The following is a 16975-nucleotide window of genomic DNA, read 5'->3' as shown; positions in this document are numbered from 1 at the left end:
AACCCGAGGACACCCATTTTGATTTAAAATTTTTCAGGGACCCTAAACCCCCCTGCTCAGCCCTTGCCCTGCCCCTTCTCTGAGGCCCCGCCCCTGCTCACTCCATCCCCCACTCCCTCCCTCGCTCTCCCCCACCCTCGCTCACTTTCACCAGGCTGGGGCAGGGGGGTTGGGGTGCAGGCTCTGGGAGGGAGTGTGGGTGCAGGAAGGGGTGAGGTGCGGGTTCTGGGAGGGAATTTAGATGTGGGAGGGGGCGAGGGGTGTGGGCTCCGGGAGGGAGTTTGGGTGTGGGCTCTGGGCTGGGGTGAGGGAGGTAGCGCTTACCTCGGGCGGCTCCCAACTGGCACATCCTTCTGGCAGAGGCTTCTAGGCAGGGGAGGGCAGGGGGTCTCCTCGCACTGCCCCAGCCTGCGGGCACTGCCCCCGCAGCTCCCATTGGCTGCAATTCCTGGCCAATGGGACCTGCGGAGTCAGCACTTGGGGCGGGGGCAGCACGGGGAGACCCTTTGCCCCACCCCTTGGGGCCGCAGAGACATTGCCTAGCCTGGAAGCAGCTGGCACAGAGCCAAGTCTCCCTGCTCCTACCCCTCCCTCCCAGCACCTCCTTCACAGCAGTTCCCCAGCATGAAGGAGGCACTGGGAGGAAAGGGAAGGAGTTTCTCAGTGGGATCCGCGGACCCCCTAAAGTACCCTTGGGGACCCCCAAGGGTCCATTGACCTCAGTTTGAGAAATGCTGCTCTAGGGCATCAACCATTACCCTTCCATAGGCTCAAGACATAGCCTTACACTCTGTGGGTTTGCAGGGTCTTTTACCAGTGAAAGAGCCTTACACAGTGATATCCTAAATCTCTATTAACGAACACCAAAACAGAATGCACACGCTAAACATACAATGCTCACCACTCCCAATAACTTTTCTTACTGGCCAGTCAGGATCAGGTCATCTGGGGACTTCAGCTTCTGCACAATATAGTTGTCAGGGTGTTGAGATCTGGCAGCTCTGATCTTGAGCTGAGTTGGTTCCAAAGAACTTTCTTTTGGACCCCAGTTTATATAGTGAAACTTGAGTCCTGCTTAGGTATACCTTAACCAATCATTTTACTAAAGTATTACAAAATAATTCCTTGACTAATCCTGGCATATTGCGAAACAATTCTTCAACCAATCTTCAACCACCTTAGTTGATTTATACCTTGAAAAATTAGTTACATAACAAACAGAAACAATCAAAAAACCAGGCAGAAGCCATAGAGATAAACAATAGAAAAGTAGGGACCATAAAGGCAAAAGAATAAAGTAGTAGAGATTTCACACCCACAACTGTTAAGTGATTCCTTGCCAGACAGAATGCTATCAAACAAAGTTTTCTTTAAACATTTTAAGATTTGTTTCTTTATCTGGTGATTGGTGGGTGCTATTAGGGCAGGATCTCCTTCTTAGCAGCCCAGTATTACATTATTTTACTGTAATTTAGAAGGAATGTGAGGATGTGACTTCCTGCTTCTTGGCTCCTGGCTGCTGCTCTCCTAATATGGCTGCAGAAGAAGGCCTCAGACCTTACAGTGCAGAAAAGGAAAAAACCATGTATGCTGTGACAGTCGAGTTCAGACACAGAAGGTAGTCCCTAACATATAATCGAAATAGACAACATTATGATATCCAGAGGATGGGTCTATCTTTAGGTCATTGTTTACCCCCCGAAAAAAGTCTTGGTAATGGATGAAAATGGTTTTTGCTGTATACGTTTTCAGTAAGTAACCCTTCACTCATTCCTGTGGAATTGTTGACATACTTTCACCAACTTAACAAGGTTTAAATTGGCATCAGGGACCCAATTCTTCCTTTGGTGGCTTCACTGGAATAGCACTCATGTAAATGAGGGCAGAATTTGGCCCCATGAGTGCTACCTGTGGTCAAAGCATGCTCTACTCCTGAGAGCATTCTGTGCCAAAAAATTAAAAATTCTGCTAATTTTATTTGTCAAATAAATGTAGAGGCTCCAGCATGGCATTGGGGAGCACAGGCCACTGGCTGCACAGAGGTGGGAGATCACAGTGCAGCTTCCGTCCCCCCGCCCCAGGACATGGACTCAGCGGTGAGGCTGCGCCCAACCCTGGTACAGCACAAGGACCGGCTCTGCCCCAGAAACACCCCATGGCCCTACCCCTCAATGCCAGGTTCACCAGGTGTGGGCAGGCAGGCTCAGCAGGGCAGGATCCAAGTGTGGAGGGGCTTAGTGTGGGGGGATCCAGGTATGGGTTGAAAAGGTTCTGTGGGGGGGCAATCTGGATGCTGGTGGCTCAGTGGGGGATCCAGGGCCAGGGGGTAAATCTGGATGCGCAGGGGCTTGTTGGATTGTTCTGGATGCAATGGTAATGGGACTCTGCACGGGAGTCCGGGTGAAGATGGTTGGGGCTCAGTGGAGGGGGATCTGGGTGCGGGTAGCTTGGTGGGGTGGTCCAGGTGCAGGGAGAGTGGGGCTTGGGGAGGGAGGGGATTCTGGGTGTGTGGAGGGGATGAGGCTCAGTGGGAAGGTTTGGGTATGAGGGGGTCTGGATGCACGGGGGTTGGGCGGATGGGGGAGCAGCTCCCTGTACAGTGATCCTTCCCCCTGCAGCTGAGGAGCAAGGGGTGCAGGAAGCATAGGGGGAGGTGGGGAAGTTTGCAGCCCTTCCTACAGCCAGGGAAGAAATCTAGGGGTGGGTCTGACATGGTCCTGAAAGCCATGCAGGGGAAGAGGAGGTCCCGTCTTCCCCAGCCCAGCCGGGACTAGCAGCCCGGTGCAGGGTAGGAGCCACCAATCTGGTCTTCCCCAGTCCTGCCCCTTGCCCCAGAGTGATTTACCTCTCTGCTGGCTGCCCTGGGCACCTGAAACATACTGCTTGGGGAGGGTCGCATGATGGTTCTTGTGGCTTCCCTTTGCATCCCTGTCAGAAAGTCATTTTTCTGCAGGGAAGCAATCAAATCTGTGGGGGACATAAATTCTGCACATGTACAGTGGTGCAGAATTCCCTCAGGAGTAATGCTACCCTCTTCTTTGTGGATCTTGGTGCTCCCTTTTCTATCAAGTACTGGTGTAGTAGACATGACTTTTCTGAAATTTCATTAATGAAACCTACCTGTCTAGATCTCTGCAGAAAACTTTAGGTGAGCATGCTAATGGAGTTTGGGCACATAAAAGAAATATGATTGTCAAAAGGAAGCCTACAAATGTAATGGTTTTTCAAGAACATTTGTAATAAAATTCTCCTGCAAAGGGAAAGGAGAGGAGAGGTATTGAACCACCAGGAGATGGTGCAGATCAGATCCTCAGTAGGTGTAAATCAACATAGCTCCACCGACATCAGTGGCTTTATTGCAATGCATTCACTTTGGAGCTGATACCACAGCAAAGCAAATTTACTTATGAAGCCCTAGTGGTATATACAGTACCAATATTATCAAACCACAATCTCTCCACTGCCGAGAAGAACATTAACCATGCAGAAACAAAGCAGAACTTCACTAATTCAAACTCTGTTAATCCGTGTACTTCGTATTTCACGCAGAAAAGAACTCTTTCCAACTCCCACTTCCCAGCAAACACTATATAGCAGAGTTCTTATGTTACTAAATTTATCATTAAAAACTGCACTTATGACTGTATTATGAAATATTCTTTCACATATTGAAACTACAGTTGTAAAAATAGTTTAATAAAGAACATTTGTGCGACAACATCCTTGCACTTTTTATTTTTATTCATTTTATTCTCTTAATTTGCCAACTTCAGTAGTTTGAGGGGTCTCTGTGTTACTACTGTAAATCCAGCACATTTTAAAGGTTTCATTTTTCATGATTGGAGGCATCTAGCTGTCCTCTTCTGCCTCCCTGTCCTTTTTGCCTTTCCCATGTTTTAAATATGGACCTTTTTTCTGTTCCATATTTAGGTACTGCTATGTGGATATTTGTTAGCAATGACTGATGTGGAATCTACATATGCAGATTTTATTGCTTCAGGAAGAACAGGTAGAAGAAATGCACTACATGATATCCTGGTGTCCTCTACAAGTGGGAACTCTAGTGAACTATCCCTAAAGTTATCAGAACTTGATATAAACAAAAGAGGTAAGCACTTGTATTCTTTTATTTCAGCTGTTTACAAAAAAGAAAACAGAAGAAATGAGTACTTTAGTAAATCTGGTTGGCGCACACACACACTGCTCCCCATGGGTGAATGGATAAACTCCAACCCTTCATCTGATGTTGCAGAATCAGTGGGTTTTGCTACTCATACAGAAGCTCAGATTTAAAAATGGCTTCTCTTCCCAAACTCGACACACAACAGAAATAAGTAGTGATTTTCTACAGTGCGTTGGAGCTGGTGACCTATATAAAGGTTTTGCTTACAGAAGATCAAATATTCTTTCCATTGTGAAAAAATAAGAAGGTTAAAAGTCAGTTCAGAAGGTAATTGTAAATGCCTTTATGGTTGTTTTTTAATGTGGGGTTTTGTGTTTTTGTTTTTGCGGGGAGGCTTCGTCTCCAATGTTCGGTTATACACCCACTCTTGCCTCATTGGAGGCTATGGGGTAGGCTAGTGGACACAGCCTAGGAGCCAGGCATGCCTGAGTTGTTCAGTTGTGTATGTTTGTCTTTGTGTTTTTTAATCTTGGCTCTGCCATTAGTACACTGTGCGGGCTTGCACCGATTCATTTACGCTTTCTCTCTGCTTTTCCAACTGTATAATGGGAATAAGACATTCCTATCTAAATTACTGTGAGCAGTAATTACTATTTGTACATCAGTTAAAAGACAGTGATACTCATGTGATTATTCTTGTTTTGTTTTATTTGAAACTTCTTTTCCTATTCACACACACACCCACCCACCCACCCACCCTGTAGTAAAAACTGACATTTCTGTCCTTTGATTCTAATAGCCCTGACATAAACCTATACGTGCTCCATCTGCAGCAGATTGTAAAGGACAGGCCAGTGGCAAGCAGTAGCTTGAAGGGCCCCACATGCTGTTTCAGTGGGGACAGAGAGAGATTTGACAGTTTCTCTCTCCACTGAACAGATCGGCATAGAGATTGTGGAGTTTGTTTGTTTGTCTTCCTGGACTTGTGTAACAAGCCATCTTGTATCCTTAGTAGATCCACCTCCAGTGCAATCGCCATATACAGCCTTCTGGGGCTGTATACTCAAAATTCCTACAGCTAAGATTCAACTTCTCCCTTTAAACTTTCTTCCTACCATAAATTTACATTTTACAAAACTGCAATTACACAGTCAAACTTCAGTGTTTTGACTATGTTCAGTATCTCTTAATGATGAAGGAGCAATTACTAGCTAGAGTGACTTTTGTGATCATTCAAAGGAATTTGATTTAATTCGTGTTAGCATATTTATCACATAGATACAGTAGGCTTTGCTGTGATGAGAAGGAGACTTAAGATCCTGAATCTTCATAAACCCTGGGAATGGTTAAATAATGATTAGCTTAAATTTGATACATGTTTCAAGATTATATTTAATTTGTTTGAGACCTCTCTTGCAGCTTATGTAAATGCTAATAATTTCAGACAAGTTTTCAGAGCAGCCCATAAAATCTTATAAGGTTAACAAGGTACATGGAAATGCCATCCTACCTCCTCTTAACAATATATCCAACTATGTAGTTTAATCTTCCGGATTGGGAATGGTCTGGATTTTTTTGGAGCGTTGTTCTCCTCCCCCCGCCCCCTCTAACTGATTTTACAAAGTGAATGTAGTTCTTTTAAAGGTGCCAAATCAAAAGTCTCAAACTGAGGTTTTCTGCAGTGTCCCTAGCACTGTTACACCAATGGCAGAAAAGGATGCCCCACCAAACCTGTGTCAGGGTAAGAGGGTAGATCACTCTCCAGGCCTGTCCTGTACCTGGTGCTGCTTGCCAGTTTTGGCAGCTTTCTGATGTAGACACCTGTTTGTGAGGAACAGACTGACGTTGCCAATGTACGTGCTGCCAAAAGGTGTCAGACTATTTGTGCTGAACAGTGCTCTTATTAGTTAAATTACGCCAATATAGTGACAAACTCAACTAAGTTGGTAGTTCCAAAATTTGACTCTCATCTTCTACTTCATATTTGTTTGCAAAAGCGTACATAATTATGTATAAGGCTATTCCTTCAAAACAAGTACTCCAATACTCTCTAGTCAAAATAAATCAGCTGTAATGAGCAACTTCCTAGTGGGCACATTTAATGAACAGTGTATTTAAAATAAATACATACTGTCATTTTTTGCAGCAATGTGACTTTTATTCCTGTGGGAGAATTGCTTTTCAGATTGGATAAGTATGGAAACCACAACAGGAAACTTGAGATATCTGTGCCCTCTGTAATGGCTGACAACAGAGAGCAGGGTTTTATACTTGTGTGCTCTTAGAGAAATTGTTAGCTCAGTGAGCTGAGCTTTCACCTTGTCAAAATAGATGATGAAACCCAATTTGAAGCATTTGTTTAATTCAGAATTCAGTACAGACTAGCCCAGCGCCTGATTTAGCAAAAGTGACCCAGATACCAAGGTTAAAAAGTAGAGTGAGGGATGTTGGTTTATGAGATTAGATGGATACAAATTGCTCAAGGGGAAAAAAGTTACAGGTACAGTATATGCAGTTTTGTCATAGAGAGTAGGGAACAGAATTGGCAGGTGAGAAGTTGAGAGGGATACCTCCTTGTGAAAACTGAGAGGGTCCAGGCATCTCAGAGTAAAGCAAGACTGTTGATTTAGGCAGAGCAATACAGAATTGGAATGATAGCTTAAGTTTGGATCAGTAAAAATGAGTAGAGGAGAAGATAAATTTTGATAGGATTAAGTCAGTGACATAACCTCTGGGAGAGTTAATGGACCATAAAAGACCAAGAATATCTGGAAGGGAAAATAAATTAGAGATTGATCAGAGAGGTCATTGGCAGTAATATTTAAAGTATTTCTAGTGTTGCCAACTCTCACAATTTTATGGCAAGTCTTGTGATATTTCATTTCTTAAAACCCACCTGCTGGAATCAAAACATTGCATGAGAATCTCCGCAAATGTTTTTTGTTTTTTTTTTTTTTCAAATAAGATTCTAGCCCTTATGGTTTCAGGAAAAAAGCTTGAAAACGTGGCCCAAGAGCACCGTGGAACCTCAGGTTGTTTCTATTTACTTTCTGGTTTTTAACATTTATTTTTTAAGCCAATCATGATTTTTGGATGTAATACCGTATTTCACTCAATGAGTCTCAAAGAACAAATGTCAGTGGCGGCAAATGCAAGACAACTGGTGTTATAGATTGGTCAGTGATGGGATGACTTGAGAAGAATCCTTAAAGGAAAATTCACTCCTGGAGCCTTAACATTGCACTTGTGCTCCAGAATCATGTGCAGGAAGTTATTCCTCACCACAGTTCTCCCTGCAGGTCAAGAGAAATATTAAAGCTCCAGAACTGTTCACTGTGTGTGGAGTGGGATGAGCCAGAGCGGGCACTGAAAATCAGATTTTACAGCCACTTTTGTCAATATATATACTAGAGTGTTCAAAAAGATAAACAGGGGAGGCTTTGAGACAAGGAAAAAGTTCAGAGCTTTCAGCTGGGAAAAGGAGATTTACTTTATCTTCAAGTAGGAGGTGTCCATATGCCAATGGATCCCTATTAATTGTTTGGTCATTGATAATGGTGGGTTAGGGAAGAGGGGACTGCAGGATCTGAGGAATTGGTGCAATGCAGATACTGGCAGGTGTTCGGAGAAAAAGGATGGCAACAAAAAGTATTTTTTAAAAAAGTATTATCTATAAGTCAGCCCGTAATTAATAGAATAAGCATCAGTGTTAGTGAATGCATCCAAATTGCAACCTCCCATGCTTACCTTTGGTCAGGTTGGTAATTATCATTATTGTAAATTTTCTTATCAACAGGAAGTTATGAAAAGTTCACCCTTAATAGCTGATGCTCTGCATGAACTTGGTATTTTATTTATTTGTGCTGTGCCACTGCATATTCGTAGAGAAGTGAATGGTTTCATGTGTGGGTGTGTGCATGAAGATACAGTTGCAGATATTCAGTGTCACTTGAATTAGTAAAAGATTATGCATAGATGGTTAAACAACAATATTTTTTTTACCTTACTATGTTCAAATAGTGGAACGGCCTACAAAATAGTCACAGGGTGTACTGTAATGTAATGCCCTGCTGGCTGTGTGTGGCACTGCAGGCACTCCCTTCCTCAGTTTCCTCCCCGCTAGAGTTTGTGGCTCAGCCCTCGGGCTGGATCACTCTGAGTTCAATCCCCTTTTGAAGTAATAAGTCCAAACAAAAGTCCCAAAGAAACAAAAGGATTCTTCTGGCCTTCAGGGCTTCTCCAATGCCCCGCCTCTGGGCCTTGTTCCCAGTCCCTTCTGCGTTTGTGTGTGTGTGTGTGTGTGTGTGTGTGTGTCTCTCTCTCTCTCTCTCATATAGATCCCCAACTTCCAGGCTCCTTCTCTGGAAGTCCCCTCAGTCTCCTGCAGACCCTCACTTTGGGCCTTCCATAGAAGTCTGTCTACTATCTGTTGTTCCTCTTTACTTCGGTATAGAGCCCTACAGTACCCAGCCTCCTGCAGACCCTGGCTCTCTGCCTCCCACAGAAGGCTTCACGCCCACTATGTTTAACTCCCTAAACAGAGCTTTGTCAGTCTTCTAATAAGGGCCAGGTGTCCATAAACTACCACCTGACCCTCCTTAGCCCCCAGGCTGGAAAGCACCTAATTAATTATGGCACAGATGTTACTGGCCCATTTCCCCTTAAAGGGGCCATCACCCTGTGATAAATGAAGGGTGGCGGGGGTCACTCCCTTTTATGGACACCCAGCCAGCCAGTTAGCTATAAAGTCCCTCTTGGTGGCTGTTCTCTTCTCGCTTTACCTCTGAAGGGTTAAAAACTCTCCCTGGCTAGGTAAAAGAAAAGGAGTGGGCACCTGACCAAAAGAGCCAATGGAAAGGCTAGAACTTTTTAAAATTGGGGGAAAAAAGCTTTCCCTTTGTGTGCTGTTGTTCTCCAGGAAAGAGGGGAACAGGGAGCAGTTATGCTATAAGCAGCTTTAAGCCAGGTATGATCATAGATCATCAGATCATACCTAGAACTACTTATTTGGAACCCCCAAATGTGTAAGTAGATCAGGAATGTTTAGAAAGATGCAATTACGTTTATTTCTATTTATTTCTTAGGGCTAGTGGACTCTTCTGTGCTAAACCCAAATGCTTTTGTTTTGCTGTAACCTTTAAGCTGGACCTCAAGAAAGTTATTGTTGATGTTTAATTTTTGTAAGTGGGTTTTTTAAATCTAGCAAAAGCCTAAGTTCCAGATGTGTATTCTTTCTTTTTGTTTCTAATAAAATTTACCTTTTTAAAAACAGGATTGGATTTTTGGTGTTCCAAGAGGTTTGTGCATGTTTTTTTTTTTTTAATTAGCTGGTGGCAACAGCTGATTTCTTTGTTTTCCTTTCTCTGCTCTTCTCCCGGGGGGGGGGGGGGGGTGAAAGGGCTTGAGGGTACCCCACAGGAAGGAATTCCCAAGTGCGCCTTCCTGGGTTTCAAAGGGGTTTTGCATTTGAGTGGTGACAATGTTTACCAAGCCAAGGTCAGAGAAAAGCTGTAACCTTGGGAGTTTAATACAAGCCTGGAGTGGCATGTATTAATTTTTAAAATCCTTGTGTGCCCCCACCTTTGCACTCGAAGTGCCAGAGTGAGGAATCAGCCTTGACACACCCTGTGACAATGTTTAGATGTTTGAGGCCATAAGGCCTTATGATCCTCTAATCTGACCTAAGCATGACTTGGGCTATAGAATTTCACCCAGTAATTCATGCATCAAGCCCTATAATTTATGCTGTAATTCAATCTTTAGAGTACAAGTGACAAATAATCCACCACTTTGCTTGCTAAATTGTTTCAGTGGTTAACTACCTTCTTATTCCAAACTGAATTTGTCTAGCTTCAACTTCCAACCATTGGATCTTGCTATCTAGCGGCTGAAAGAGGCCTTTCCTATCAGATGTGTTTTGCTCTTGTAGGTACTTATAGGCCATTATGAAGTCACCTCTTAACCTTCTTTTAGATTAACTAAATTGACTGAACTCCTTAAGTCTATCACTGTAAGACATATTTTCCAGTCTGCAAATCATTCGTGTGGCTTATAATGAGACAGCAGAAGTAGTGGCATATGTGGAGTGTGGTCCGTGGAGAAAGTACTACACATAGTGAATTAATTTAAAAAATAATTTTACCTCTATTGTTTAATATGGTACTTGTCTACCATAATTGTATAGCCCACCAGAGAGCTGTATTTAGGCACAATACAAACAATGATTTTCTTATATAGTCAAATTAACATGGTAAAGAAACCTGGAAAACTGTTAACATCTTTGTTTTAGTAATCTTAATGTTACTTGCAATGATAGACGATAACTGTTCAGCCAGAAACAGGTTTGTCAGGGTGTCTTTAAATATGCAGTCTTGATATTTCATCAATATAGGGTATCGTTAAAGCATATTTGAATTAAATGCACCATTATTTTGTCAGCATTGTAGTTCTCCTTTTGGCTTTATTTCTCAGATATCTTCTGACACTTCTTAAATTTTGAGAGACCATGGGGGTGAGGCAGTATCTTTTATTGGACCAACTTCTGAAAGCTTGTCTCTTTTACCAACAGAAGTTCGAGCAATAAAAGATATTACCACACCTATCTTATCTCTCCAATATCCTGGGACCAACACAGCTACAATAACACTGCAAAATTCTTAAATTTGGCAAAGGATAAAATTTTATTCCAGGAGCAAAATACAGATCTAGAATGGATCAGTCTGAAAACTGGTTAGTTTTTTTCCCCAATCATTCCCCTCCTTTGTTTGTTCCTTGCAGAAGGCGAAGGAGATGCACAAAGAAACCCAACTGAACAAGCAGGGGAGGCCCAGGGGGAAGCAGCGAAACAAGAAAGCTGACATCCAACTTTGACCGACAGGAGCAGCTGCTGGATGTTTGCAGACTGCAGGAGTTTACTGGAACAAATTTGTTTCCATGAGCAAGCTGGTGGAAAAGAAAATGGATGCATTTCACTGCTGGAACCTGCTCAGCATAATGCTAAAAATGGGGACGCAGGCTGTGACAGCAGACAGAATTTGTTCTACCTCTGTCATTAGCAATGGTTGAAACGTTATTAATCGTGGGACATTGCCATCGGATGGATCTTTTCATAACAACCACTTGATGGGAATGCTTGTAGAAAGTAGAACAAAATAGATAATTCTTGTAGCAAATGGTCTTTGAACCATCAGAGGATTTAATTGTGTTCTGTGGCAAAGGTTTGAGTGATCCTCAGAGTTTAAAATTCTCTGGCCAAAGTGATCACCTAGTAAAAGAACTGTGTAGAAAGCACTGGTTTTAGAACTCTGCATCTGTGATTTACAGCTCTGTTATTTACAATGTTTTGTATTGTACTACTTAGACGCTCCACCCTGCCCTGTCTCAAATGCTTATGAAGAATATTTCTGTTACTGTGAATTTTTCTATCACTTGTTTGAAAGGGCTGTTTTTTTGCATAATGTGGTGGTGTGCACATGACAAATTAAAATGTCAACTGCTAAATTGATTATGCCTAAAACTACTGACTCATCAGCACTCCAGTTTATTACTAGATGAGCCTTCAGAGTGATTCACTAATGTGAATATTCCCTCAGTTCGGTATGTCTTGTGTCTGTGGTACAGTTCAGCCACTTGACTGTAGTTCGTTGCAGATCCGGGATTCGAACTGAATCTTTACATTTTGTGTTTTCCCCTATATTTTTTTCTTAGATTTATAAATCTTTCTCTGGGCTTTTTTTAAAAAAGAAGAGAAAGTCCAATCATTTTATTATTGTTGTTTTAGAGTAAACGTATAACCTGTATGGTTTGAAAAACATTGATTTGAAAATAATGAAGCCCATGGTGCTGGTGAAGCTGTGGTTCCTGCTGTTAAACCTAGCTGTTGTCTACATGAGAGAAATTGACCAGCCTGACTGTTCCAGAACAACTGTTCTGGAATAACTATTCCGATATAATTGAAGCTATTCTGGAATAACTCCCCTCTGTGGACTTTCAATTCTGGAATGAAAGTCATTTTATTCCAAAATAACTCCTCTGCTTTTGTGAGAAGATTAATTATTTATTTTGGAAGAAAGTCACTCTGACTCCAGAATAATGTGTCCACCTGGGTAAATTACTTTGGAATAACTATTCTAGAATAAGATATTCTGCAGTAGCTATGATGGTCAATTTCCCCTGGGCAAAAAAGGCCAGAGATTTACACTAGTGCTTAGTCTTGGGGCAATCCCATGTCTCCCTGACCTAGGTGAGTGAGAAGAACGACTGACTACTACTGTGGCATCTGCATTCGCACCAATCACAGGGTAAAAAGAGAAGCGTTTTTTTTTTTTTTTTTAATTAACAGGTGGTGATGTCACATTTTTTCCTTCGGTTTCAAATGTTATGCACTTTTTAATGTTTGTAAATTCTTACTGATTACTAGTGTGATTGCTTTCTGGTATATTACTCATCAGTTAATGAAACATTATTTACTGTTATGGCCACGGCTGTTTCTACAATATGTATCATGATACTTGTCACATGGAATTTTTTGTGAGATGTGTAAACTCTCTGATCGGTATTATGAGCTCATTTATTAGTGTTAATAAATAACAAACCAGCAGTTTGCCTGTGGTTCATTAGCACAGTCTGGCCCCTTTTACCTCCTGTTGTCTGGAAGTTGGATATCTGGCTGTCAAACTCGTAGCATTTCTGGTGCCTGCAGGAGTAGCCTGTTTCCTTTCAAGCTAACTGCTGATAAACTCATACTAATTGTGCCTTGATTGGTTTCCCTTGGCGTTCCTTTGAAGAAAACTAAATTGTCGTTCAAAGGTTTCCCCTCACTTCTGCATCAAGGCTTGAAATTCAGTGGGGGGTACAGGGGGGAGCATGATTTTCCACTGTGGCATGAAACAGTTAACGTCATCCCAGCACTAACAGTGCAAAGAAGTAAGACTCTCTAGTACCCAACAAAACATCATTTTGCTATTCCCTTCCTCCAGATTTACAGCTTTGTTGGATATTTGCTAGGAAAATGACATCAAGGAGTACCAGCAGGAATAAATAAATATAATGCGTTAGCCCAAGTGTTTGTCCTTGCTTATTTTCTCCATTTTTTCCCCCATCTCAATATGTTTTCCTTCTTCAGTCTCCTATTTCATGGACTAGAATTCCATTTTCTCCTTCCATCTCTAATTCGTATTTGTTCTTTCCCCTTTATTTATTCCCGTCTTGCTGTGCTTCCTGTGCTCATCTTTCTTAAGGGAAAAATGGTACCTTTCTTGTTTTTCTAAGAACCCAGTTCTGCTGCTTCTACACTGAGATGGCACTGTACTCTGTTTTATCGCAAGAACTCTACATATAAGTTGCTTCTCTCTCTAGCATCAGAGTGCCTCAGTTCAAGTTACCACTTAACTTGAGGAAGGGTGGCAGAATTGGGCCCTAAATATGCAATTCCATCACTTCTTGGCTGTCTCTAAATCCCCACTGCCCTATCCTCTGTCCTTTACCTTTCCCCATGCCTTATTGTCTCATCTCTTGTGGGAAAAGTCCTAGCGAGTTTGGGAATTTTAATCCAATATGATTCTATAGAAATTACTCTAAAAACCTAAAGGATGTAACCAACATGGACTTAATAGGGTGACTTAAAAATTCTGTAGAAAGGCTATAACTGTTAAGGTGGGCTATTCCTGGGGCTCTTTTTTCATAGTGTTCCCTTCCCTTATCCCCTCACATTTCTGTCCTTCACACTCTTCCCCATATTGTCTTTGTTGGTCCTATTAATAAATGGAAAACTACATTTAGTGGTGGCTGAAGTTGCAGCAGGACATGATGTAGCTACCAAAACCATTAAAAGCATGGAAATCAGAAATTAAGGGAAACACTTATGCATTCCTTTCCACCTTCGTCTTGCCTATGCTATTGATAACACACTCTATAAGGCTTTCACTTCCATCTGCAACAGATACCAGAAAAACAGTAAGAACCCTTACTACATCAAACTTGCACTCTAATGTCAAATCTTAGCAATGATCCTTGAATGCTTTTAAATCAACAGATCAGCACATCTGACTTGCACACATTCCATGCATCTGAGTAGTCATGCCATAAGCATGCTAGGGGCACTGTTGCAGGCAATGGGAAGGTGGAAAGGAATGAATAAGTCTTTCCTCTAACTTATTTCTATGCTTTTAAGTTTCTGTGTGGATGGAGGATGTTCTGCCACAAAGGACGCATCCCACGGTGTTTTAGATTTCTTGCAAAAGAAGAACAAACGAAAGTGAGACAATCCAGCAGGAATAAAATGCCCAAAAGGGGTGATTTTAAAACTCTTCAATATTCTCATGGTATCAATTCCTTTTTCATCAAACCAGCATGAAAATACTGCTCAAAGTTTCTATTCTATATTTTGGTGTTTGCCATTTCAGTGAGACTGACAAAACAAAGACTTAAAGCTCCTGTTAAAAGTGAACTCTGTAACACCGCAGTAACTATGGTGCAGCCACTGTTTCACCTTAACATTGGTCCCATGTGTTCTGCCTCCTTTACCTGGGTATGCTGCATTAAGGTTTCTGGCCCTTTTTTTGCTCCCTTGTTCTGTTCTATTATGTTCTCCTTCCTGTCTTTGGTTTTGTTTTTTCCATGATTCCCCCATCTCCCTCTGAAATAGGAATCTGTGATGCATTGGTAGAGATGGGGGCTGGATGACTTGACTGGTCTCTTTTTTTAAACTGATTCTCCACCTTCTTTGTAGTGGGAGGAGAATGCTGTACCAGCTCCTTCCTGGGCCTGTACACCAGGAGACATGCTTTGAAGTATCCCCACAGGGTGTGGATATGAAGGAGCTGGGACTCAGGGGAGCATGAGGTCAAGTAATAGATGCTGTGGTCACCAAATAGCACACACCAGTAGCTGGTAGGAGGGCAGCTCCTCTTAATGATATCCTTAATAGGGCCTTATGCAGAAAATGATATTCTCCAGAGGCATAGTGGATAGTCAGTGTGACAGACTGACAAAACCGTGTAATATCCTGAACAAAACTTAAGGAATTAAGATAAACTTTAGTGAGATAAGTTAGCCCTTATTGAATAAGGCAGTGGTTCTCAACCAGGGGTACATTTGTCCCTGGGGGTGTGCAAAGGTCTTCCAAGGGGTACATCAACTTATCTAGATATTTACCTAGTTTTACCACAGGCTACATATAAAGCACTAGTGAAGTCAGTATAAACAAACATTTCATACAATTACTTTATACTGCTCTATATACTATACACTGAAATGTAAGTCCAATATTTATGTTCCAATCTATTTATTTTGGAATTATATGGTTAAAATGAGAAAGTAAGCAATTTTTCAGTAATAGTGTGACACTTGTATTTTTATATCTGATTTTGTAGTTTTATGTGAGGTGAAACTTGGGGGTACACAAGACAGATCAGACTCCTGAAAGGGGTACAGTAGTCTGGAAAGGTTGAGAGCCACTGGTATAAGGATTAACACCTTCAGGGTATATCATATTCAAAATCCAATTGTGTATGTGGTGTATGTGTTTTCACCTTCTCTAGTAGGGAGGGGGATGCTAATGAACTTCCTCCATTAGCAGGCTTTAAAGCCATCCTTTGGGGAGATACATATTTATTTGTTGAAACTGGATTCTCCGGAGACCAACAGCCAAAGAAAAGACTTTTAGATACAAGCCTAGGTTGTAAACTGACTCAGGGCTGCCTTCTTGATCCAGCAAATAGACAGGACCCTGGGACCACAGAGGCCTTCAATTTTTTGAAGAGGATTGGAAGGACTTGGCCTAGTGAGGCCTGTTGTATTCATTTAGTTGGAATAAGCAGGCCAAAGGTGTTAACGTAAACCAGTCACTCTCCAACAATAAACAGTGTTAAACAAAGTCTGGGGTTTGGTTTACAGAAACTTCAGCCTGCTTAGTACTATGGCAAACACACCATTAAAAATCCCTTTAACCTTGTATTAAAGATACTAAGTGTTCCATCTTTTCTGTATTTGAAAGGCTTTAATTTTAACAGTTCTCATGTCCTTTAGTTTTGACCATCTCTTAGTTGGTATCAAAGATGGTAACAACTCTCAGGGGAAAAGAAGAAGTTGAGATGAGCTGGAGTTGTTGCTGCTGCTGTTAAAGTCCGCTCCTGTTTAATCCGAGATGGTGTTTGGGATTCAACTGGAGCCAGTGGAACTGGCAAAGTTATCTGAGTCCCTCTCTTTGGCATGGTCTGGTTCGAACTCATCTCAGAATTAGAATGACGAAGACTTAGGGTCACATGAGATGGGAGAGTGGCATTTTGCTTCAGTAGCCTCGGTTCTCTTCCATCTTTTCCACCAAAGTCTCTTTAAGGACCCAAAAAGGGAGTGATGGTGGAATAGCTCATGTCATTATTTGTCCACCAGTTAGGCCTAATATACATTTATTTGGTTCATTAATTTCTGGTCCACATCTTCTGTTTTTACCAACCATCATTTCAACACAGTCCTTAAATATATCAGCAGGACTTTTTGTTTAGACTCGTTCAATCTGTCTCCCTTACCTAGCTTTTCTCAAGACTTGTTATAGGTTATTGTGACATTTTATGAACTTTCATATACTTTTTACTTCTGAGCTCACAATGAGAGTGAATTTGTAGGCCAATTATCACAGCATCCCCCTTAAGACTGGATGCTTGTTCTGAGCTGAAGCTCTGACAAACTTGTAACCATAAAGAAACCCTTAGAGTGATGTAATATCCACTAAGCTTATTAGCATTTGATTGTTTTAAAATGTTTTCTCTGTAGTGATTTTTACCTTAAGAATAAAGTAGGAACTTGCATAGGAAGTAACTTACAACTGGTGAAAATCACTCTATCGATCTCAGA

General features: G+C 41.8%; 1 protein-coding gene across 1 annotated transcript in view; it reads left to right on the top strand.

The window, feature by feature from the left end:
• Nucleotides 1-12455, top strand: part of PKIA (cAMP-dependent protein kinase inhibitor alpha) — a 68625-nt gene extending 56170 nt beyond the window's left edge. Inside the window, exons 2-3 of the mRNA XM_074943043.1 lie at nt 3931-4108; nt 10901-12455. Of these exons, the coding sequence (XP_074799144.1) occupies nt 3958-4108; nt 10901-10980 (231 nt within the window). The 5' untranslated portion in view covers nt 3931-3957 and the 3' untranslated portion in view covers nt 10981-12455. The remainder of the gene's footprint in view (nt 1-3930; nt 4109-10900) is intronic.
• The last annotated feature ends 4520 nt before the right edge of the window (nt 12456-16975 follow it).

This window comes from Natator depressus, chromosome 2 (genome assembly GCF_965152275.1).
Source record: "Natator depressus isolate rNatDep1 chromosome 2, rNatDep2.hap1, whole genome shotgun sequence".
NCBI lineage: Eukaryota > Metazoa > Chordata > Testudines > Cheloniidae > Natator > Natator depressus.
The sequence above is the reverse complement of the archived record's forward strand: the minus strand, read 5'-3'. Positions and strand labels throughout refer to the sequence as shown.